The sequence below is a fragment of the Phyllopteryx taeniolatus genome, chromosome 21 (assembly GCF_024500385.1).
Source record: "Phyllopteryx taeniolatus isolate TA_2022b chromosome 21, UOR_Ptae_1.2, whole genome shotgun sequence".
Taxonomy (NCBI): Eukaryota; Metazoa; Chordata; class Actinopteri; order Syngnathiformes; family Syngnathidae; genus Phyllopteryx; species Phyllopteryx taeniolatus.
This window is the reverse complement of record NC_084522.1, coordinates 1,728,235-1,750,017: the sequence shown is the minus strand read 5'-3', so window position 1 is coordinate 1,750,017 and position 21,783 is coordinate 1,728,235. Positions and strand designations below refer to the sequence as shown.

General features: G+C 43.7%; 3 protein-coding genes across 3 annotated transcripts; 1 reads left to right on the top strand and 2 right to left on the bottom strand.

The window, feature by feature from the left end:
• Positions 1 to 301: 301 nt before the first annotated feature.
• On the top strand, positions 302 to 5,354 carry gpr3 (G protein-coupled receptor 3). Its single transcript, XM_061760368.1, has 2 exons — positions 302 to 653; positions 2,186 to 5,354. Exon 2 carries the CDS (start codon positions 2,209 to 2,211, stop codon positions 3,196 to 3,198), a length of 990 nt encoding a protein of 329 aa, XP_061616352.1. The 5' UTR covers positions 302 to 653; positions 2,186 to 2,208; the 3' UTR covers positions 3,199 to 5,354.
• A 756-nt stretch (positions 5,355 to 6,110) lies between these two features.
• wasf2 (WASP family member 2) lies at positions 6,111 to 14,516 on the bottom strand. The gene is made up of 9 exons (XM_061760367.1): positions 14,368 to 14,516; positions 12,535 to 12,697; positions 12,323 to 12,457; positions 11,430 to 11,583; positions 10,222 to 10,339; positions 9,188 to 9,309; positions 8,475 to 8,600; positions 7,696 to 8,174; positions 6,111 to 6,842 (listed from the first exon to the last, which is right to left on the bottom strand). Exons 2-9 carry the CDS (start codon positions 12,665 to 12,667, stop codon positions 6,682 to 6,684), a joined length of 1,428 nt encoding a protein of 475 aa, XP_061616351.1. The 5' UTR covers positions 12,668 to 12,697; positions 14,368 to 14,516; the 3' UTR covers positions 6,111 to 6,681.
• A 422-nt stretch (positions 14,517 to 14,938) lies between these two features.
• On the bottom strand, positions 14,939 to 20,259 carry LOC133471479 (probable methyltransferase-like protein 24). The gene is made up of 6 exons (XM_061761049.1): positions 20,220 to 20,259; positions 18,843 to 18,894; positions 18,691 to 18,740; positions 18,250 to 18,370; positions 17,974 to 18,163; positions 14,939 to 16,878 (listed from the first exon to the last, which is right to left on the bottom strand). Exons 1-6 carry the CDS (start codon positions 20,257 to 20,259, stop codon positions 16,591 to 16,593), a joined length of 741 nt encoding a protein of 246 aa, XP_061617033.1. The 3' UTR covers positions 14,939 to 16,590.
• Between the last annotated feature and the right edge of the window lie 1,524 nt (positions 20,260 to 21,783).

Below are 21,783 nucleotides of genomic sequence, written 5' to 3'. Positions count from 1 at the left end.
GTGTTCAGTCAATACCTGTCCAAAGCGAGTATTAATAATTTGAAAATGTACAAGAGATCTTGTCCGAATGTAGCCTTAGGTGTACCTAATCAAGTGGCCGTCGAGTGTCCCCGTGAGTCATTGCTGCGTTTCAGCACCGTGGACAGAGGCAGAATTATGGGGGGCGGGGCGGAGGGGGGGGGGGGGGAATTAGCAAGGACGTCTGCGTGTACGCATCTCTCCATTACTTACAAGAAACCGGCTCAACAATGGCGGCGGACCGCAGTGGGCGTGTCTTAGGCGAGATGCCGCATTTTTCTCAATGAAATTACTCCACATACACCTCCTCTCGCCCCCCCCGGCTCCGCCCCTCCCTCCTCCCGCATACTCGCCTCCTGATTGGCGGACACTTCCTGCCTGTGACGTCACGGACGCGCTCTTGTGGACGGCGCGCGGAGCGCTCCAGCATCATTCTCGCTTTGGAGCAAAGACGCGAAGAATACATTTTTTTTTTCTCTCCGGTGGACCGGCGCGGGACCACCGAGCAGATCTCCCCGACCGGAAGTGCATGAAGGACGGCGAGAGCGCGGGAGGAGAGTCCGCTTGAACGCTCCCTTCTGGATCTCGAACTAAAAACGTCACAAACCAGGACAGCAAGCCATCTTTTTCAAACGGTAAATTATTAATACATTTTTCTTCTTCACGCCATTGATTGCGCGCGCATTCTCAGTGGCGCACTGCTTACACAACAAGGGGTGCAATATGCCCCCCCCCCCCGCACCCCAACCAGCATTACCTTCTATCCTATCACGAACACCCGACGTCTTAAAAATAATAATGACAATATCAAGTGCCTAATAGGATAATTTCATCGGTTTGCTCATGCGCGTGACAGCAAGAGCGACCTAATTGGCAGTGAGGAGACTCGCTGGTATGCGCGCGTGTCCGTGGGTCGGACGTCGCGTCTGGACATCCGCGGGAGGGGGGGGGGGGCAACACTCCCGTGTGGCACTTCGGAACGGACGTCTAAATTGAGCTTCATAGACGCTCGAGTATTTTGATGATGATTTTAAAAAATAAAAAAATTAAAAATTAAAAAAAAATGATTAGGAGCTGGGTTGGGTTTTAGGTCAGGCACTTTCAAATCGTTCACCTAATAGCATAGTTGCCTCAGTCAGGGGAAAAAAAAAAGAAAAAAAAAAGTCCAGTTCAACCTTTGCAGATTATCATGACCTGGATGACTGACAATCCAGACGTAAAGGGGAAAAAAAGACGACTTATTTTTTATTGTTGGTATTGTGATATCAAGTTCAAACTGGCATAGGCACTTATGTTATTAGGCTCAAGAGATTTTCCTCTGTTGTATTTTTAAAGTGTGTGCGGGTGGGTGTGGAGGGGGCAGCGGTTTGGATCTGGTGGGGAAAAAAAAAAAAAAAAAAAAATCACGACTGCATCTTGGCACAGAGGGCAACTTTATCTGGGGGGGGGGGGGGGGGGGGGGTAACTTGGATCAGGGAATACCTGCATCTAGGAAATCATCCAAAATCTGGAAAACATTTGGAGGAAATGTGTGAGAAAGACCCTGGATTTAGATTTAGAGGGCAAATCCTGGGGGGGGGGGGGGGGGGGGGGGGGGGGGAGATGCAATTCTGGATCTTGGGGGACAACTTGAATCAGGGAAGAAAAAAACTGCAAATAGGAAAAAATCCTGGATCCAGAAAATTCCCCTTTTAAGAGGGGCAGGGAACCAATGAGAGAGAGATAAACCGTGTATCTGAGGAAAACATTCTTGACCCCCCCCCCCCCCCCCAAAAAAAAGATCTGGCAATAAAAAATCCTGGATCCGTATCGGATTTTCATGCTCCACTTCTAGACACAATTTTCTCTGAATTCTTTTAAATTGAATTTGGAGAGAAACAAAGTGCTCTGAATTCATTTTTGAAAGGGTCTATGGGTCCTCCGATCCCAGGATTTTCTTTGTCCTCGATTGGGATCAAGAATATCTTGGACCCAAACCAAAATTGGGTTTTTCCTTGGCCGACGTCCCAACTTTCTGCGATGTTTAGCAGAAAACATTCCAAGCGATTTCTTGTACAACCTGCCAACAAAACTTGAGAGCGTCCTTGGGGGAGGTAATAACACAAAGATGGTCATGTTTCACTGCTTTCAAAGTCAATGAAAGTCAAACTTGTGATTATTTCCTCAGGGGCGAGTGGCGACCTCGCAGCCATGAGACCAAACGCGTCCGAGATGTCGTGGGAGGAGTCTTCGGGTGGGGACGCCTTCTTGTCGCCGGACCACCGGGGGGGCCACCCGCCCGTCCGGGAATCGCCGGCGATGACGGCGTGGGGCGTGGTCCTGTGCGTGTCGGGCACCGCGATCACGGCCGAGAACGCGGTGGTGGTCACCGCCATCCTGGCCACGCCGTCGCTGCGCGCCCCCGTCTTCCTGCTTCTGGCCAGCCTGGGCCTGGCAGACCTACTGGCGGGCGTGGCTCTGGTGGCCCGCTTCCTGTTCCTGTTCTGCCTGGCACCCAGCGATTGGTCCGAGTTGGTGACGTCGGGGCTGCTTGTGACTTCGTTGAGCGCCTCGCTGTGCAGCCTGATGGGTGTCGCCCTGGACCGCTACCTCTCTCTGAGCCACGCCCTCACTTACGGCTCGGGGCGATCTCGGCGGCGCGCCGCCCTTCTCCTGCTCCTGGTGTGGGCGGGCGCCTGCGTTATGGGCGCCGGCCCCGCCATGGGGTGGCACTGCCTGGACGAGCCGGCTTCCTGCTCGGTGGCGCCGCCCCTCACTCGGACGTACCTGTCGCTCCTGTGCGGCGGGTTTCTGGCGGCGGTGGTAGTCACCCTGCAACTGTACGCCGGCATCTGCCGGGTGGCGCGGCGCCACGCCCACGCCATCGCCACCCAGAGGCACTTCCTGCCCTCCGGCCAGTCGTACGCCGGCAAGTACGGCAGCGGCCGGGGGTTCTCGCGCTTGGTGCTGGTTCTAGGAGTCTTTGTGGGTTGTTGGATGCCTTTCTCGCTGTGGGGGCTGCTGGGTGACGCGTCCAGTCCGCCACTGTACACCTACGCCACCCTGACGCCCGCCGCCTTTAGCTCCCTGCTTAACCCGCTACTCTACAGCCTGAGGAACAAAGACATACGCAAGGTTCTGCTGCAGGCCTGCTGCCCCCGCAGACATGCCGCCCAAATGCACTGCCCCGAAGATGTGTAGGTCCCTACCACAACTCAATCATGAGGAACTTTGGGACAGAATCCTAGGTCTGGGAACAGGAAATCCAGACTGGGGGGGGGGGAGGAGATGGCAGTTCCAGGGGAATAATCATGGATCTAAACCAAAAAAAAAAAAAAACATTTTGGGAAAAAGGAATCCTGGATCTGGAGAATCAAATCCTGGTTTCCTGCATTTTCTCTTCTCCCACCTGGATTCTTGAGTTGCTTTGAGTGACGATTAAATCCACAGCAACTTTATGGCATCATTAAATTGGACGTTTTGCTGAAAAAATGCTGTTCTTTTCCCCCAAACCAATATGAAGGTTGTTGACTTCATCCATTCCGAAGAAACTGAAAATTAGTCAAGGAAAAGCCATCATTTCGCTGTAAATCCAGGACCCCCCCCACCCCCCCCTTTGTAATTCTTCCTGATGTAAATTCAGACCTATGCAGGGGTCAAATACCCCCTAAACACACATCGTTTGGCCTTGAAGGTCCATGTTCTCGAGAGTGAATCGGTTTTTGATGTTTGATGTAATTTTTGTGCAATTCTGCCATGAAACGCCAATAAAAATGAAACCGCCTCCTTGGGGGAGGTAATAATAAAATGACAACCCCCTTTCACGCTGGCTACTTCCACCATACCTCGTATAAGTTACCGACACCAGGTGGCATCCCCACGGAGCCTCAGAGTCGTTACGGAGGTGGGCAGCGAGAAGTTTAACAGCGGACACTCACCGGCCGCATCTCTTTGCGTCGAAAGCAATTGTCACTCGACTTTTAATTATCTCAATGCAAACAGTTGCTAAATTGTCGCCATCGTCGAAAATATCTGAACGTCAAGAGTCCGCATCGGCTGCGTGAAAGAAATTGTTGCTGTTACCGCCTGGCATCGAATTATCTGAATGGCAAGAAGCCGCAGCGGCTGTGGGAACGCGCAATTCGGCGAGTTCTGTCTGACAGGCACGGCGAACGAACGCCGGCTCTACCGTTACGCCTCTCTAGCATCGGAGAGCCGTATAGCGGAAAGTTAAATACCGCCTTGAAAGCCATCATTGTAGCTAGGCATATCTAAATGCGTCGAGCCGCAACATCTGTAGCAACCCACACTTTGGCGACTTATCCGACAGGCAGGGGTGAATAAACGCCGGCTCTACCGTTAACGCCTCTCTTAATATCGCAGGTGTGAAGAAGGGCAGGAAGTTCAACAGTGCGTTGAAAGCAATTGTCAGCGGGCATATCTAAATGTGTGAAGCCGCAGCGGCAACCCACAATTTGACGAGTTCTGTCTGATAGGAACGGCCGAATAAATGCCACAGTTTACGCTTCTGATGCAAATTTGCCAGCGTGAAAGGGGCTTTTGAGAGTTAAAATGAATGCTTTCCATGTTTTTTTTTTCATCGTAAACGTGGAGAATTTCCTTTTATAAAAAAAAAAAAAAAAAAAAAAAAAAAAAAAAAAAGTATTGGATCCGCATCCAAAGTTTCATCGGAATTGTTTGGAGTCACATCTGGAGAGGAATGAAGTGTTTTATATTCATCAGAAAAGGGGAATTATCTTTTAAGAATACGGGGCCGCCCGCAGACACAACTGAATCTATGCCAGACGTGCGCTCAACACAAAGTAGCGCTCGGAGCGTGAAATCTTTCACTCTCCCACTTGAAAGCAGCACTTTTTTTTTTTTAAACCAGAACGTGAGGTCCTCCCTTATCGTCCTCATCAGAACGTTCTGAACTGTCCTGGCCGCCGGCCATGTTGGAGGAACTCCCACTGCTACCAGACTTGTTTGTGCCTCCCTGCCAACAATCAGCCCACTTGTAGCTGCACGGGATCCCGCCCAGTGAAAACAATCAGCCGCTCGTAAATACGAGCGGATTTACATGACATTTGTGCGTTTATGGGGAGAGGGGGGAAAAAAAACAGAAAGTCATGTTGAGTTAATTGGATCCAAAGGCTTAATGATAATAATAACATGATGTACTTGAAATGTGTGCTAAAAACACAATGTTCCAATGGAGAGCTCAGATTCTATTCTTTCAAGGCACTTTTCAGCCATTGGGACCGTATGTTGCACAACCTTGTTTTTTGTTTTTTTTTCAAATGAATGAATATTTTATACTGCTGAATAATAAATATGCTTTTTTTTTTTCTACTGAATGATGTCAGCGTCCTTCGCTCAGGGCTCGCGGAAGCTTTTAGCGCGCTCGCTAGTGCTTCGGCTGTCGTGAACGTCATTTGAGTTTGCGTTTTTTTGGAGAGTTCGCTTTGTGCAACAAGTGTGCATTTATAAACATTTAAAGTAAGTGAAATATGGAACATTTTAAAATAAGCTTGATAGAGAAAATGGAATACATTCTGCCAAATGTATTACATTTCTCAATAACATACATGTCACATGTAATTTCACCACAAAATCTTGTAATGTTAAGAGTTAAAAACAAATGTATTCTCTTAAAATAACTTTTTTTCCCTGAAAGAAAATTCAACTTTAAACTAATTACTTGTCACCCAAAATCTAAAATGTTTCTAGAAATACTTTTTAATCTAACAAAAAAGACCATAAAAAAATAAAAATAAAATAAAATCTCGAAAAATGTCTGATGTCAAAGAAATATGAAAAAACCTTTTAGCTTGAAAAATACTAATACTTTTTATTTCGAAGAGTCTGATTTTTATCCCAAAAAAAAAAAAAAAAAAAACGAACAAAAAAAAAGCACACCTTGAAAAATGACTTCTCCAAATGACTTCTCAATATTTTGAGACCATTCTGGTAATATTACAACTTATTAAAAAAAAAATGTACGACTGTTATGTAACAAGTATGCATCAACAGTTTTTCTCAATTAGAATATCTGAAACATCTTTGAAAGACCCAGTCAGGCGTGCAAGACATAAAAACAAGAGGCAGGTGAATAAATTATGCAAAATTTATTATTCTTTTTACCCAGATAAAATATATTTGTTTATTTTTTTAGACAAGTCTTTGGGAGCATAAAAAAATGACAACAATTGAAATCATCACTTTGGAAAAGCGAGCCGCATGTGAATACATTTAAAATTATATATATTAAAAATGTTTTTTTTTAATTTTTTTTATTATTATTATTATTTTTTTTATTTTTTTTATTTTTTTTTTTTAAAGGCACCTCAGAAGCAGGTGGTCCCCGCTATTTTTTTACTTGGCCACTTCCACGTCAAGTCGGGCATTTGAGTTCTGCTCGTAACTTCCCCTTTAGTTCACACTGAATCCTGCTGTGTAATATTTCAAAAAGGTTATAAAATTGTTCCCGTGCCGACACAGAAAGACAATAAGGTCCTTCTTAAAGACGACGTGTTGATTAGCGAGGACGCGTCGCCATGAAGGCACAAACAAATAAAGATGGACTAGATAAATAGAAACAAGTGAAGGAATGCGATCGCAACGACGTGCGACTTTTCTTCTGCGCTAACCTGAAAGTGACGGAAATAACGACGGCGCGCCCGCTCAGTCGGACCACTCGTCGTCGTCGAACTCGGACGAGTCGTCCTCGGTGTCGCTGCACTCCACGGCGATGCGGCGAGACAAGATGGCGGCCACGTCGTTGCCGCAGTGGTCGTCCCGCTTCTCCTGCTCGCGCTGGGCCTCCACCTTGCGCAGGTTGAAGCCTGGGAAATGCCAACAAAAGGTCATGAGCAAAAAACACTTTCCTTAGCCAATTCAATTGATTCTTCTATCATTTCAAACGTATTTTCGTAAAAACTAAGACAAAAAAATAAAAAATAATAATAATTTTCCTAACATATCTTTGAAATTCAAATTTAAAAGGTTGAATACAACTTTTAAAAAAAGACTACGTGAGAAAAATGACCATGTACAAAAGAATTTTTTCAAGACTTCCAGACATGACTTCATCTAAAAATAATAAATACAACTTTTAAAAAGAAGAAAAATATTCTTGAAAAATAATTTATTCTCTTATTTTCATTTTCTTAAATAGATGACTCATTTAAAATTTATTTTTCTCCGTAAGACAAGTACCCTCCCGACTATGTACCTGAAAAAAATAAAACTTACGGAAAAATCTCTGTTTTCGTATTACTCTGCAGTCTTATTCTTGTCATATTGTGACATTTTTCTTGAAAAAAAAAAAAAAAAAAACACCCCTCATAAAATATAACATTTTATTCTTGAAAAATACATGACAATATTTTTGGAATATTACAACTTTTTTAATGCCCAAATTACAACATTTCATCTAAAAAAACTAAAATCTTTTATGTAAAAAAAAAAAAAAAATATGAAAAAAATAACTTTTATTCCAGAAAAATCTGACTTAATTCTCATAATACTTAACGATAACATAAAACTTTATACAAAACAACCACAACAAAAATCTGACTTTTTATCACGATAAAAAGGAAAAGTATGTGTACGACTACAATCTGACTCTTGTTATTCTGGTCTTCTTTCACACTCAATTGAGCCAATCAGAAGCGAGAATGCGTTAACGCCCCTTACCTTGTCTGATGGCCTGCAGCAGGTCGCTGCGGGCGTCGCCCTCGGGGGCCGGCTGCTGTTTGGACGCTGCCGGCGCGGCGGAAGGAGGAGGGGGAGCGGGGGCGGGGGCGGGGGCGGCGAAGGACGGCGGTGGCGGGCCGGGGGGAGGGGGCGGTGGCGGCGGGGGAGGATGAGGGCCCCCGCCGGCGGGCGCGGGTGGGGGGGGAGGAGGGCCCGCGCCGGACACGGCCGGGGGCGGGGCGGGCAGCGAGGAGAAGGCGCCCGGGGAGGAGAGCGGGGGAGGTGGAAGGGGGCCGTCAAAACCGGCGGGAGCTCCAAAACCGGAGGGCGGAGGTGGGGGAGGAGGGGCGGGGGGAGGGGAGAGGTGGGGGCGAGAGTTGGAAGTGGGGGAGGTCACGGGGGGAGCCGGGGGCGGGTGGCTGGGGCTCAGGACGCTGACACGTTTATGGTTGGCGCCCACGTAGTGGCCGTCAGTGTACCTGGAGACGACGACCACAGTGGATATAAAAAGTCTACACACCCCTCTTCAAATGGCAGCTTTTTCTGTACAACTCAATTGGGGGAGAAGAACTCTTTAAGGGGGAAAAAAATAAGTAAATAAAAAATGATTGCAAAAGTGTGGACACCCGCTTATGAAGTCACCCAATCAAATTCACCTGCTCTAGTAGGCTTTTGATGACATTTTTGTTCTTTTGCTTACTTTTACTTTGCGTTATTAGTCAGTTTCAGCTACCAAGTGGGTCACAGTTACTTTGTTAGCTGGTTACAGCACTACTTACGACATGTCGGGGGGCGGCGGAGGCAGGAAGTCGTCGGGGCCGGGGTCGTACGCGTAGGAGCCCGTGCTCAAATCCAGGCCCTCATCGCCGGATCCCAGGCTGCCGTTCAGGCCCTCCAAGGAGCTCCTTGAACGCAACACAGGACCCACCGTTGACTTGTGCTTCACGACCTCCGGGAGCAAGGGCAACTTTGCATCGCGCTTTTGTCGTAAAAAAAACCCCGACTTTATTCTAAAAAAAAACTACTTCTAACCAACAGAAATTGAAATTTTTAACTTAAAAATGAACTGAAGAAATTGTGAGAATGTTATGTACTTTTAACTTCCAATATCAAATGTTATAGGAAACACTTTACTCCTTCCTTCCTGTTTTCCAAAGACGCCCCAAGTTGTTTATGGCACTTTCATGCACTTTGGATGGCACATTTAATGGTGAAGCGTCGTTTATTTAAGGTTAATGAAGGCCTTCCTCATGGACAATTCATGTCACTTGTCATTCATTTTGTCTGCTTGAAATGGAAAATAGTTGTCGAAAATAGGAACATGACCTCCTAAAATGTACAAGTGGTGGCGCCCCTAATTGTCCGCCTCGTGTTTGTGGCGATCACGTCCCCAGGAAGAGAAAACGCTAACAAAACGGCAACACGGACATTCCACAGCTGCTACGTTCGTCCGATAAGATAAAACGTACCAACGAGAGTAACGTCCACTTACATTATGTCGTTCTTGGGCACCACAAACTCTTCGCCCATCTTGCGCCGTTCCCACTCCTCCTTCCTGGTCTTGATCTTGCGCGGGTTGAGGGTCCGCTGGTTCAGGTGGTCTTTCTTCTCCTTCTGCGCGACACAGGCCGGGAATCGGGCTTGAGTCGAGTAGGCGTATTTCCACCAAATGGTGGCCGGGGCCATTTTTTTTTGTTGTTTTTTTTTTTGTTGAAGGCAAACAGTTGTAAAAGATTCAATGCAAATGTATTGTAATGAGTAAGTGAAATACAACTGATCTGGGCTTACCAGATGTAGAGTACTGGATTTTAAAAAAGTTCAAGCTATATAACAACAACTTCGCACATTATGCACAGTTTAAACATTTGACTCAGCAATTCTCGCATAGCAGGAGCGGGAGCTGGCGTACTGCTGGGTGCTGCTGGTTTGGTTAGCAAGGGGGTTCAAACTGTCACAGCATTTAACGCTTGACATTCTCGAGGCTTATTTGTGAGAGGCCTTTATGTATGCTACATGAGCGACCAAACGTCAAGAGTCGACGGTAACGCTAATCGTCGTGAACACAAGTTCATCGTTAATACTGCGCTGCTTTTTGTCCATACTTCCAATTCATCTGAGAGACTGTTTACGAGACAATTACACCAACAAGACATTTGTATTTTAAATCTCAGAGCGTCTACTTCGGTGAGTTTCAAAGCACGGTACGCGAAGAATACGTAAATAAAGAAACAAAAGTACTCTTCAGTTGTATTTAACGTTTCAGTACAATACATTTGCATTTAATCTTCAAGACGTTTTTGTTTTCGCACAATCTTCGGTCGAATTTTTGTGCGTTCATTTTTTGATGGTGGTACTTTGTGTAACATTTGGAGAACCACTGGTCTACATGCTTTGTTGCTTCTGTTTTGGTTAGCTTGGGAGTTTGAATGGGCTCAGTGGTCAACTACGTAATGTCCGCCTTGGTGAAGTGAGGTCATTTTCGCTACTATGAGGCCCGGAAAAGACGGTATTTGGCGGGCGACTCACTCTGTGTTTGCGTTTCTCCTTCATGATGTCCTTGGTGTCCTGCAGCATCTTCTCCTTCCACAGGTCGAAGAAGTAGGAGGGATTCGTGTAGAAGTCGAGGGCCTGTCTTCCGTCATCGCTGTGCACCGACAGGAATTAGAACCAAAAATAATCCCATTAGCGTTTAGAACATGTTGACACTCTTGTAAGAATACGGCTTTTTTGTTCAGTAAAAATATACAGCATCATATGAATCTACCGCAAAACATTTTCATGACTTCTATTGGCTCAATATTATCCAGTTTTCCCTCGCTATAACGCGGTTCACCTATTGCGGATTCAGTGCATTATGGATTTTTTTTCAGATTCATATTGAGCATAATCGCCATAATCACAGGATTTGGGGTCTATGCTGTGGTTAAATAAATGCGCCCTAGCCTAAAACATTCAAAATGTTAAAAAAAAAAAAAAAAAAAAAAAAACATTTTTACATTTTTTTTTTTTAAAACATTACAAAAAACAAAGTGTACATAGTATAGAGTACTGGTGTGCATTACTGTAAATTTAGGCGTTTAAAAGTATTTAAGAGTATAGAAAGTGTTTATAAGATTATGGTAAAGGTTAATAAGAGTCTGGGGAGGTTCATACAGCTTTACAATATGCATAAATCAAAACAAGTTCGTGAATTTCACCTATTGCGGAACCGAACCCCCGCGATAAACGAGCGATTACTGGATCACAAAATTGGAAGAAACGTTGTGAAATTTGTGAACAATTTAACTTTAGTTCTTTCACAAAACAAAAAATGCCTCTATTTATGAGAACTTACTACTTTTTAAATGTGTTTTTCTCAAATTTTCAAGAAAAAACATCGCTGTTTTTTTTTTTCTTCCATAAGATCATATCTTTTTTTCCCTACATACGAGTGGTCGCACGGCCTATTTTTTTGCTTTGACTTGCGAGCACAAATTGGAGAACGGCACATTCAAGTCAGAATGACTCTTTATGGATGCGCGGACACGCTTTTGCTCTGCGTGTGTTTTTGAAGTGAAATAAATTTGCCTTCAAAGAGGAAGTGGAAACTCTGTCAACCCCACTGCACGAAAGCTCTTCGCGGCTTGTGTGGTCCACCTTCATAATGGGACGCGGCCCCTTCCCTCGGTTTAAAACCCTTTAACGTTTTCTCTAAATAATGCACAGCGGCGGGAACGCGTGCGCGCGTGGCATACCGGTACGAGCTGAGCAGATTTAGGGGCGGCGGCGGGTCGCACGTGACGTAGGTGTCCTGCACGGGCATGGGCAGCGAGGGCCTGGTGAACAGCTGCTGGTCCTGCGTCAGGCTGCTGCGGAACGCCTTGCGAGTGTTGATGGCCTGCAAAGACACTGCGACACACGCACACATGCGACGTGACGAGACGTTTCGACACATCCTTGTGGACCTTTTCCAAATGTTCGTACAACAACTGGTACCAGCCAGGGTACACCCGGGTGGCAAAAAAAAAGCGAGTGAAATGACCCCAAAATGAGTTTTTGGCGTCAGATTGCCAGATATTGGCGTCAGATTGCCAGATATTCCCCAACAGGTTTTGGATTTTATTTCAATTTCCTTCCCAAAAATATGAATGAATGCAGCGTAACCTGAGGGTGAGGAGGATAAATGAAGCGCGTGTCGTAAATATTTCTGCAGAGAAAAAGTCCTAGATGTGAACGTACCTTTCACTGACAGCGGCAATAAACCGATTCGGATTCTGATCAAGTTTGTTAAAGGCCTTTTCTCAAATTCCAGTTTTTCGCAGAAACGGCTTATTGGCAGTATTTTCCCCCCGGCAAATAGAGCTCCAGCTTGTACTCGTAAATGTAAGTACTGGACTCACACTTGGTCTGGAACAAAGTGCTTTTGGTGCATCCTTATACACAAAATTAAAAACTCTAATTAAACAAAGATAGTTCCTCCTCGTCGGAGTCATGTTTTCAATGACCTCCAATACTATTTACGTGCAGAAAATACATAGATATTTTTTAACACTAAATGAAGTCCATCAACTTCTAAATGTAATTTAAAGTGTCAATTTGTCAGTAATTGCACATTTTTGGTTTTGCTTTTGGTTTTCTTCTCACTGACCTTCTTCTTCTTTAGGGTCCAGCTGGGTGACTTTCAATTGCAGGCTGTCCACGCGATCCCCGAGCGCCTCCACCCGGACGGAGAAATCTTTGGCCTCCTCGAACAGCCCCCGGAACACGTCCTCGGCTTGCTTGCCTGCCCGCCCGCGCAAAGGCACAACTGAATATTCACCCCGTCATATTTCCGAGGGCACGCGCGGCGGGCGCACTCACTGAGGCAGCCGAGCTGACGGATGACGGCGGCCAGGCTGTTGTTGGTGACGCATTCCAATTCGCTGCGGATGCTGGTCGGGATGGGCTGGCGGCACACGTACCGCGGCTCGATATTCCTGGTAACCAGAGGCATGGCGCCGGAGGGCGTACGGGCGGCCACACGCTGAAAAAAAGAGGGAAAAGTCCATAAATCCACAGTTTCCTTCTTTGTATTAGCATTTCCTCGCTAGTTTTACAATATTTAGGCAAGTCCGAATTTAGAGTCACGCGCCTTCAGTGTAGTACCACGTCATGCCACAACATGCCTGGCAGCACTGAGCTGTACCGGAAGCCATGCAGTGTTTTTAAGAGCAAGAAGAAGAGGCAGAGAAGGTCCCAACAAAGCTACAGTAATAGTCGCTGTTATCACAAAGAGAATATTTGCCTGAGATATTGTTGGAAGCTCTGTTTTATGCGTTGCTGCAACGGGTGTGTAAAAGCAGCAGTTCAATCAAGGTCTAGAATTAGCATATAAATGCTAATTTTTGTTAGCCTGTCTAATGCAAATCACATTAAGTCCGAGGCGTCACTTGGCTGTTGTTTTTTTTTTGTCTTTTGAGTTGTGATAAAAAATAAAAAAAATAAAATAAAAATGCGTCACGAGAACCCCCTGGTGGCCAAGGCGTGCACACCAGAATGGGCAGCACAACGCCCATTGAATTATCATGATGCAAAATCTGTTTCATTCTTCACATTCTATTTCATTATGTTATTACTGGATGTTTATAAAGTACAATATTGTAGAGAGATTTTTCTTGTTAAAAAAAAAAACAACGAAAAAAACTTTTTCTGTTGAATTGAACTGAATGTGTTTAAAGCGTGAGGGAGGGGGATTTTTTTAATTTTTTTATATATACGTCTCTAAATGGTTGATTTTGACTTATTGCGGGTTAGGTTCTGGAACATTTCAGTTTATAGGGCTCTGAGCTCCACGTGAGCTGTCGTCACATAGATAGATAAACTCTGCCAGACAGACGAAAGCAGAAGGAAAACTCAAGCTTTCCTCTTGTCACCAGTTTCGGTGGTTACAAAAAATGTAAGTGGGCTAATAATACAAAACAAAAATAGTCTAGGGCTGGGAAATGAATCGAAGAATTTGGTTTTATTCTAGTTTTGATGGTCATTGGCTTTTTCTTGATGCAAGATTTTATTTTAATGCAATCTCGCCCCGGCCTACGATGGACATAGCTAAGCACCAAACTGACAAAAATGTTCAGAAAACGACGACAAATGACAGAAAGTCAGGGCAGTGACTTTTAAGTAGAGCTTCCAATTCCCCATTTGGGTTGCCTAATTATAAGCTTTTCACGGAGGGGCCCGACAGTGAAGTTATCATTTGACACAAATTCTTCAACTTTTATTTTACTCCCACGTGTGACTGTGATGTGTGTACGTCAAGTTAAAGCAAATAAAGTGGGTGGAATGGTGTCTCCATTTTTGTTTCACGTTTATAGGGGAAATAGTGTTGTTGTTTCCCACAGACCGTTAAGTCTGTAGGCGCGCCCCGATTGCTCCCCTCGGTGAAAAAGTTCAGTCTTTTTTTTTTTTAAACAAAACGTGTAAGCTTTCAAATAACCCCCGAATTGTAGTTTAACTGCGTTAGTTTGAAACTAAACCAGGAAGTGGAGCGTCCTCGGACTCGAAGCTAGCTCGAACTAGCCACAATGGAACTTGGCTTTCTGGCCTTGTTAAGAGCAGGAAGTAACTTGTAGGCGAACTCTTGTTTCGAACGACACCGGCCGAATGTTTGTTTCCACGACAAAATACCGCGGGGAGGTCTTGTTTACGGCTTACCTCACAGCGAGGCTCCCTTTTGGCACTCTCGTTTGTCCAACTTGAAAATGTTGTGAGAGGTTAGAGGCAAGCAAAGGCGGACAGGAAGAGTTGGGCGAGGGCAACGGCCCGAGTTTGCCGGCTTGTGATTGGCTGAGCGGCCGAGCTCCTCGAAGGCTATTGGTCTGAGCCGCTGTCACATGAGCGGAAAGATGGTTTACGCCAACCGCGACTAGTTGCTGGCAAACATCTGTACGCCATTTGCGTATGGGAAGGAGGGCGGCGGCGCGCATTCCGATGCGCGCTCCGGCGAGTTGGAACGCGTCCGAAGAATGATAAACTGCGGCCTCCGACAATGAAAAGTCCATTTGCGATACAAAGATAAAGATCAACTCGGTCAAAGTGGCCTTCCGTCTTAATTTAGCAAAGCCAGAAGTGGGCTACTAGTCATAAACATAGGCAAATTGGTTCACACTTTACTAGTAGTTTGAAAGTCAATAAGGGAAACTGTCTTTTTAATGAGCAGCAAAGTAATATAGTGGTGAGCAAATCTGCCTCGTAGTTCTGAGGGTTCGAATCTCACCTCTGTCCTTCCTCACATTGATTATAAAAATAGACATAATACAAATTCTCAATAAAGCGTCACTGTAAAGTAAAAATAAAGGTTTTTGTCCTTACAATCAAGTTTTATTGCACAAAATCAGTATTTTAAGCTAAACGTAAAAAATAGTCATTTCAAGTGTTTGCATTCAAACACCTTGCATTTGAATGTTTTCATTTCTTGCTATGAGAGCACAGCAGGTCTCATTTAAATGGCTTCCAGTCGAACCTTCACGCATGAGTCACAGTTTAAATATGTTCCACTTGGCCTTTTATACGCTGAGCGCATCCACCGAGACAGTAAATTAAAACATTCACACAAAAACATAAAATGGAAATAAAAATGTTCGGGCATAACTCAGACAATGTGAGACACTTTCATTCTTTGGACTCTTCCCAAAAATGACCATATAAAGACACCAATGAGCACGGCCCCAAGTCAGCTTGACACGGAATTTTACAACACACACGAAACAGAATGTTCCGAGCTGCGTTTGTGTGCACAGCGATTCCATTGGATTCGTGTCGCTAAAAACGTAAGACCGTGTAAAATGCGTAAAAGGCATGAAAATGTTTGGGAATTGACTTAAAGCAACAACAACCACCACCAAAAAATAATAAGACAATTGTTGCAAGCGAGGACCTTAAATGCTGAGATCGCAATGACTTTTATGTATTCAGCTGCAGTGTCTGTTTAAAAGCTTTTATTTATTGCACTATTTATAGGCTTTGGTCTCCGCATTACAAACGGGCAAGTCCATAAAGTAGGCCATCCATTTTGTCCACTAGATGGTGGAATACACACACCAGACACTTCATTAGGTACACCGGGTAATAACACTTAATTTTGGATTCATGTGACTTTTTTTTAACGACTGTGGTTGGTCGAATATTTTGGTTTTCTTATATTATCTTATTGCATATAATACAGTTTGTAATAAAGTCTATGTTAGAGTTATTGCGTTCCTTCAAATGTTTCCTTTGATTTCATATATATTTTTCGTGTATTTATTATTTTACATGTTAATATTTAGAGCATCAAGGGATGAAAATAATTACAAAAGATGCTTCAGTATTTTTAATTCCATTTATTCTATTATTTCTTAAAACACAGATCATTTTCATCTGTAGGCTCAATATAAATAGTTGATTTATTCTACAGTATTTCCATCAAGTGCTAAAAGACTAATTATTGGTTAAGAAATCATTTTATTTATTTTAACCATTTAATTGCTCACGATAGCCAAGTTGAAGGCAAAAACAACAAAAACATACATTTATTTAACAGTCTTTCCATCAAGGGCTAAAATAATGTTTAATTATTATTTTTATCATATTATTATTGGTTAAAAGTAATTTTAATCTTATCCAATATTATATATTGAATATTATATCCTCATCTAAGCCAATATACAAAAAAATATAATAGAATATTTTTGAATTTTCGTCACTGTTATTATAGGTTTTAAAATTCTCTGCTTGAAGTTCATTGAGGGCTAAAAAAAAAAAACAATTTTAACAAATTTATACATTCTGTATATATTTTTAATTATGTATTATTTGTATGATTGTGTGTTTTTACAAACAGCTGTTGTGTGTGTTGAATAAAAGCTATTTGTAAAATGTTATTGCGCATAGGCGTACCTAATGAAATGTCCAGCGAGAAGGGACGTCGTCGTCTGGTGTTGACGAAGCTGAGCGTGTAGCAGCTACGCGCTTTCTCGACGCGCTGTGCCCGGCGGCCCGCAGCACGCCTAACCAGTAGCGCGGCACCCGCTCGTCGGCGACCCCCCCCCCTCCCACCCGGAAGCCGGCCCACTGCAGGTGCACGCGGGCCACCGGGCGATGCACGCGCCGCAACGTTCCCAGCTCGATCCGGTTCTGGAAATCGCGCCACTCGGTGCTCAGCAGGTCGGCGTACAGGAAGTGGACCTGCAAAGGGAAATACAACCGAGAGTAAACATTCAAATGTATCGTCTCTTTAAAGTAACCCAATTAATAGGAACGCTCAGCAGGCTATGCAAACAAAATTTGATGCAATTGTATTTAATTGGGCGTAATTACTTTTGATTTTTACATTTGCACATTTGGAAAATGTAATTTATTTTTTGTAGAATTTGAATAAAATTGACATTATGTCATTTTAATCTTATTAACATTTAATTAGGGTCAATTGCATTTGGATTTGTCATGAAAATGATCAATTAAAAGGTTAATTACATTTCATTTTAATCTAATTAGAGATCATTAATTGCATTTTGACTTGTCAAACATTGTAAATAAAAATGTTTAATTACATTTTAATTTACTTTATTTGTAATTGAATATACATTTTTGATTAAATTCAAATTAACCCAAATGTATTTTTTAAAATTTTATTAGGGGTAATCAATTCAATTTTGACATGTCAAACATTATAATTGAAAAAGTTTTAAAAAATTGACCAAACAGGTGATATCAAATAAAAAATTGTTTTCAATTTGATTGGGGATAATTACTTGCATTTGGACTGGTCAAACGAACATTTTAATTAAATTTGAATTCAAATTAATTCGCATTTATTTGTATTTGATTGTAATTTAATTCAAATGAAAAAATACCTTCTGTCTTTGAATTTAAAATTTAACTCAAGTGAAAAAAATACTTTGCATCTAATGCAAATTTAAATAACATAGTTTTTAAATGTTTAACTCTATCAGGAAATTATGAAAAAATATTTTAATGATAAAACCATTCAAGTGTTTTTAAAAAGCAACATTACGAGGTAAAAATGATAAGTAATGAGAATATGGAGACTAGCCCATTCTATAATCTACCCATCGACTCATCAGAGTGGGTATGTAGCGCCCTCCTGTGGCTACAGGGCGTAAACCAGCCTGAAGGCTCTGTTGCCATGGCAGCCACGGATGGCGCAGAGCTCTGTTGCTATAGGAACATAAGTAGGAGATTTTTGTGTCCATGATGGGCTCCAAGGTACACAGTATTTGCTTGGCACCCTCTTTTCTAAAATGTGTGCGTGCGTCTTACTGTGCGGTGTCCCAGCCGGCCGTGATGTCGGCCAACTTTCGCGACACGCCGGCCCGGCGCCCGTCTTCCTCGGCGACGTCCGCCACTCCGTCCACATCCTGTGCTGGCGACCGACCAAAGCGTTGCCGCGGCGACCCGCGCGTACCGCACATGACAGCCTAAAGACGTCGTCGTCCTGACGCTGTCCGTGCTGGTGGTGGACACACACTCACTCTTACATAAACACACGCACTTCCTCTTGCACACACACTTTCTTAAAAACCTCATCACACCCACCTGAAGGAGTGCGTAACGCACAGCGTGTCGACAGGCGGAAGCAGCCACTCGTCGGCGGGGGTGGTGGGGGGGGGGGGCTCGCCTGCACGTGACCCACCGAGGGAACTCTGGAGCACTTCAGCTGAAGGCCACCAAAATAAATAAATGACACGGCGTGGGAAGAAGCCGACGCTGGCTGTTTCGTGACATTGATCATCTTGCACACATCCCACTAACAACGTTTGATGGAAACAATCCCCCCCGAAGCTTAACGAAGGAAAAACAACCGCTTCAAACTAAAATGGCCGACTGCCTGTGCGTTTCCCCACCATGTATCCTCATTGGCAGTTTGGTCCGAGACACATCGAAGGCGCTGCACCAGTTCATTTTTAAGTGAAAGTATTTTAATTTGAAAAGCATAATTTCTCTTTTTTTTTTGAGGTTACATTGTACACAGCTTACCTGCGGCGTGTTGACGTAAAGGTCTCGGGGCCCAAGGCTGCAGCTCCAACCTAGCGACACAAAAACACCTTGAGTCGAGAGTGCACCGTATATTGTTCAGCGTATTCGCAGAAAAATGGGGAATCTGCAACAGGAGCGAGGTGGTTTATCACCAGGGGTCGGCAAACGCCGGGCCGCTGACCAGTACCGGGCCGCACACAGCCACTGAACAAGAAAACAAAAATAATCATTTCTATTGATCGTCAGCATCAGTAAGCAACTTTTATTTTGAAAATCTGGTGCGTCTGATAATCTCTGTCACGTGATATTGGGAAACAGCAAGTCCAAAAAGTCAGGAAAAATAAAACAAATAAGCGTCTTCAAAATGTGAAACAGTCCAAATCCCGAGACAGAAGGAGAGAAAAAAAAATCTGTATTTAAGAGGGAATGTCGGCAGTCCTACTTAAGGTTTATCGCCAGCTACCCGCTCGGCGTAATGTGCCGCAACAGACTCGCAAATGAGGCAATAAAGCACACGAAGCCCAAGCGCTCGCCGTTAACGCCTTCGCTGCTGCGGGCGTTTCTCTTCAGCAACTGGACTGAACTCCAAACGTTTTGATGTTCCTCAAGTACGTTTCCCAGCGGGTCTGCGAAATCTCTAAACCACTGTAATAATAAGAATAATAATAAACAACAGATCCCTGTAGGCGGCGCCGTTGCATCGCTTTGGATTGGAGACCAGCACAGCTGTTGAGTAGAAGATAAAGATGAGGAGGTCAATCTCGGCTTGTCATGTCAATTATGACATGCCAACACGTCGAAACCACCTCACACTCGAAAAGTATGGGGATGTATAGAAACAGAAGAAGAAGAAAAACATCTTGCCAAGAGTATTTGCCGTATTTCTAGTCAAGATACATTTGATAACTATTAAAATAAGACTCATCACCTGAAAGGTAACTGGCTTTTAGACAATTTAAAATTGTTCCAAGCACTTGAAATAAGTATAAACAATGGAGTAAGTTATTTCTTTTCTTTTCACAATGACAAATCTCTCCTTATTTCAAGTGAAATAAGTAAAAACGGTCTGAAAACAATTTACGTTTTGGGTAATGAGTCATATTTTAAGTGTCAATCTGATTCGTTTTGACATAAAATATGGCAAATATTCTTGGTAAGGTTTTGGGTTTTTGCACTGTTGTGAAAAGTGTGTCGCAATTGTGAGAAAAGATGACGCGGTTCATGGAGTTGCGTAGTTGCAGATCTGTAAATATTTGGGTTTATTTTGCGATCAAAAGCCCTTTCTCAAGTCTTGCTTTTGTTGCTTTGTAGTTTGACTGCAAAATCGCAGTTCTGCTCGACGTGTTTCTTTTCACAAAAGGCCCTTTTGTCTGCTTTTTGGTGAAAAGAAAAGTGTTCTCCGTCAAAGCAACCTGTGTTTTACTGCTGATTCATAAAGAACAGAACTTTTGTTCTGGTTAAAGACGAGTCAACAGCTGGCAGTGAATGAGTTAAAAGACAAAATCTTTTGGAGAAGAAAAACAAATTACCCATAGATGGGATCGTCTCGTTAAAGAACGCGTATTGCATATCTAATCATTTGTTTTGATTTGTTAGACCAACACACCGGAGGCACGATGGTGACATACGTAGCGACGTATTTAAAGCCCCCTCCTCCCCAGACTGAGCTCCTTGGTCGCCTTGGCAACACAGATGAGTTGCGTTGGGGGTGGGGGGTGGGGGGGGAGGGGGTGGTGATGACTCACTGGAATGAGTCAGAGTTTAGCCTTGAGCAGAAAAAGAGTGAAAAAAAAAAAAAGACGAGGGGGGGTCGAGGACTTTGAGGGGCCACATTGATGGAGGTCGCGAAGGCCAAATGGTAAAAAAGAAAAAAGACACGAGGAGAACAGCTGCCGCTCCCCCCCCCCCCCCCCCAATATGATATCACCTGTACTGTCATGTCAGAACCTTGAGCATACAGCAAAATGAGGGGGGGGGGTTTGTATAAGAAAAAAATAATAAAAACAAACAATAAACTCTCTGTCCTATTTCTTATAGCGATAGACCGGTATGTTTTTTTCAGGGCCGAATCAGATTATTAGTAGACAAGGTGACTGATAACTGATATCTGGAGCAGATATTTGCATTAAAAGGGAAAATAAATATCATCATAAAAACTCCAACACTTTGTTTAAATGCCTTTAAGTGTCTGTTTACAGTTTCTCAGATTTGCAACATGATAACGTTTTTTTTCCTTCCATCTTCGACAATAGACATATTTGTTTTAAACTTATAATAAAAAGTGGCGCAGCAGCGTGTCTAAGAAACAAATAAATAGCTGCCTAACATTTTCTATAGTTTTCCAAAATCTCTATTTCAATGAAAGTTTGTTTTAGTTATATTCAAACAAAAACGTGCAGGGAGTTCTCAGGGAAACAAACAAATAAATAAAGTTCCCTGAATTGAAAAAAAAAAAAAAAAAAAAAATCTCTTACTGGTCATCTGATTAAAAAAAAAAAAAAAAAAAAAAAAAAAAAAAAAAAAAAAAGGCCGAAACTGATATGCTTGAAAATGGCAAATATCGGTGTCGATAATGAGCCTGGACGATAATCGGTCTGTCTTGAATTTGTTCAAACTGTATGTAACGGAGAGTAGCACGTCGGTAAAATGATCTGTGGAAAAAAATCGGTCTTCTCTAACTTGTTCATTAAGAAACCACCGCACCCAAGGAAAAAAAAAAACAATCAGACAAAGAAGGCGTGACCTGCGAAGTCTCAATCTCGCGCGCGGCCTCGCGCCGACCTGTTAGCTTGGGCTTCAGGAGCTTTGCTGAAACGAAATAAAAACCTAAGCTGAACATAAAATCACATTTTCTCTCACGCGATGCCACATACCTGCCGCCAGATCATCTTCGCTCTCGTCCTCGTACGCGCGCGTTCCTTCCGCCGCCTCCGTCATCTCCCTCCCGGAACTCCTCTCCGGCTCGCAGCTCATGACGGACAAAGCCACGGCGGCCGCGGCGGGATCACGACGAGCCGGAACGTGAGCAGCAGCAGCGGCGGCGGCGGCGGCGGGAGAAGGAGCGCCACTTCCGGGAGCCGGAGAGTCCCGAAG

Coding starts and splice junctions, on each gene's coding strand:
- gpr3 (XM_061760368.1), top strand. CDS start 2,209: ATGAGACCAAACGCGTCCGAGATGTCGTGGGAGGAGTCTTCGGGTGGG.
- wasf2 (XM_061760367.1), bottom strand. CDS start 12,667: ATGCCTCTGGTTACCAGGAATATCGAGCCGCGGTACGTGTGCCGCCAG. Junction 11,584..12,322: donor GGACCCTAAAGAAGAAGAAG/GTCAGTGAGAAG, acceptor CGTGTGTCGCAG/TGTCTTTGCAGGCCATCAAC. Junction 6,843..7,695: donor GCTGCAGGCCATCAGACAAG/GTAAGGGGCGTT, acceptor GGCATTTCCCAG/GCTTCAACCTGCGCAAGGTG.
- LOC133471479 (XM_061761049.1), bottom strand. CDS start 20,259: ATGCAATACGCGTTCTTTAACGAGACGATCCCATCTATGG. Junction 18,741..18,842: donor CCGGCGTTTGCCGACCCCTG/GTGATAAACCAC, acceptor TTGTGTCGCTAG/GTTGGAGCTGCAGCCTTGGG. Junction 18,371..18,690: donor TTTACGTCAACACGCCGCAG/GTAAGCTGTGTA, acceptor GGTGGCCTTCAG/CTGAAGTGCTCCAGAGTTCC.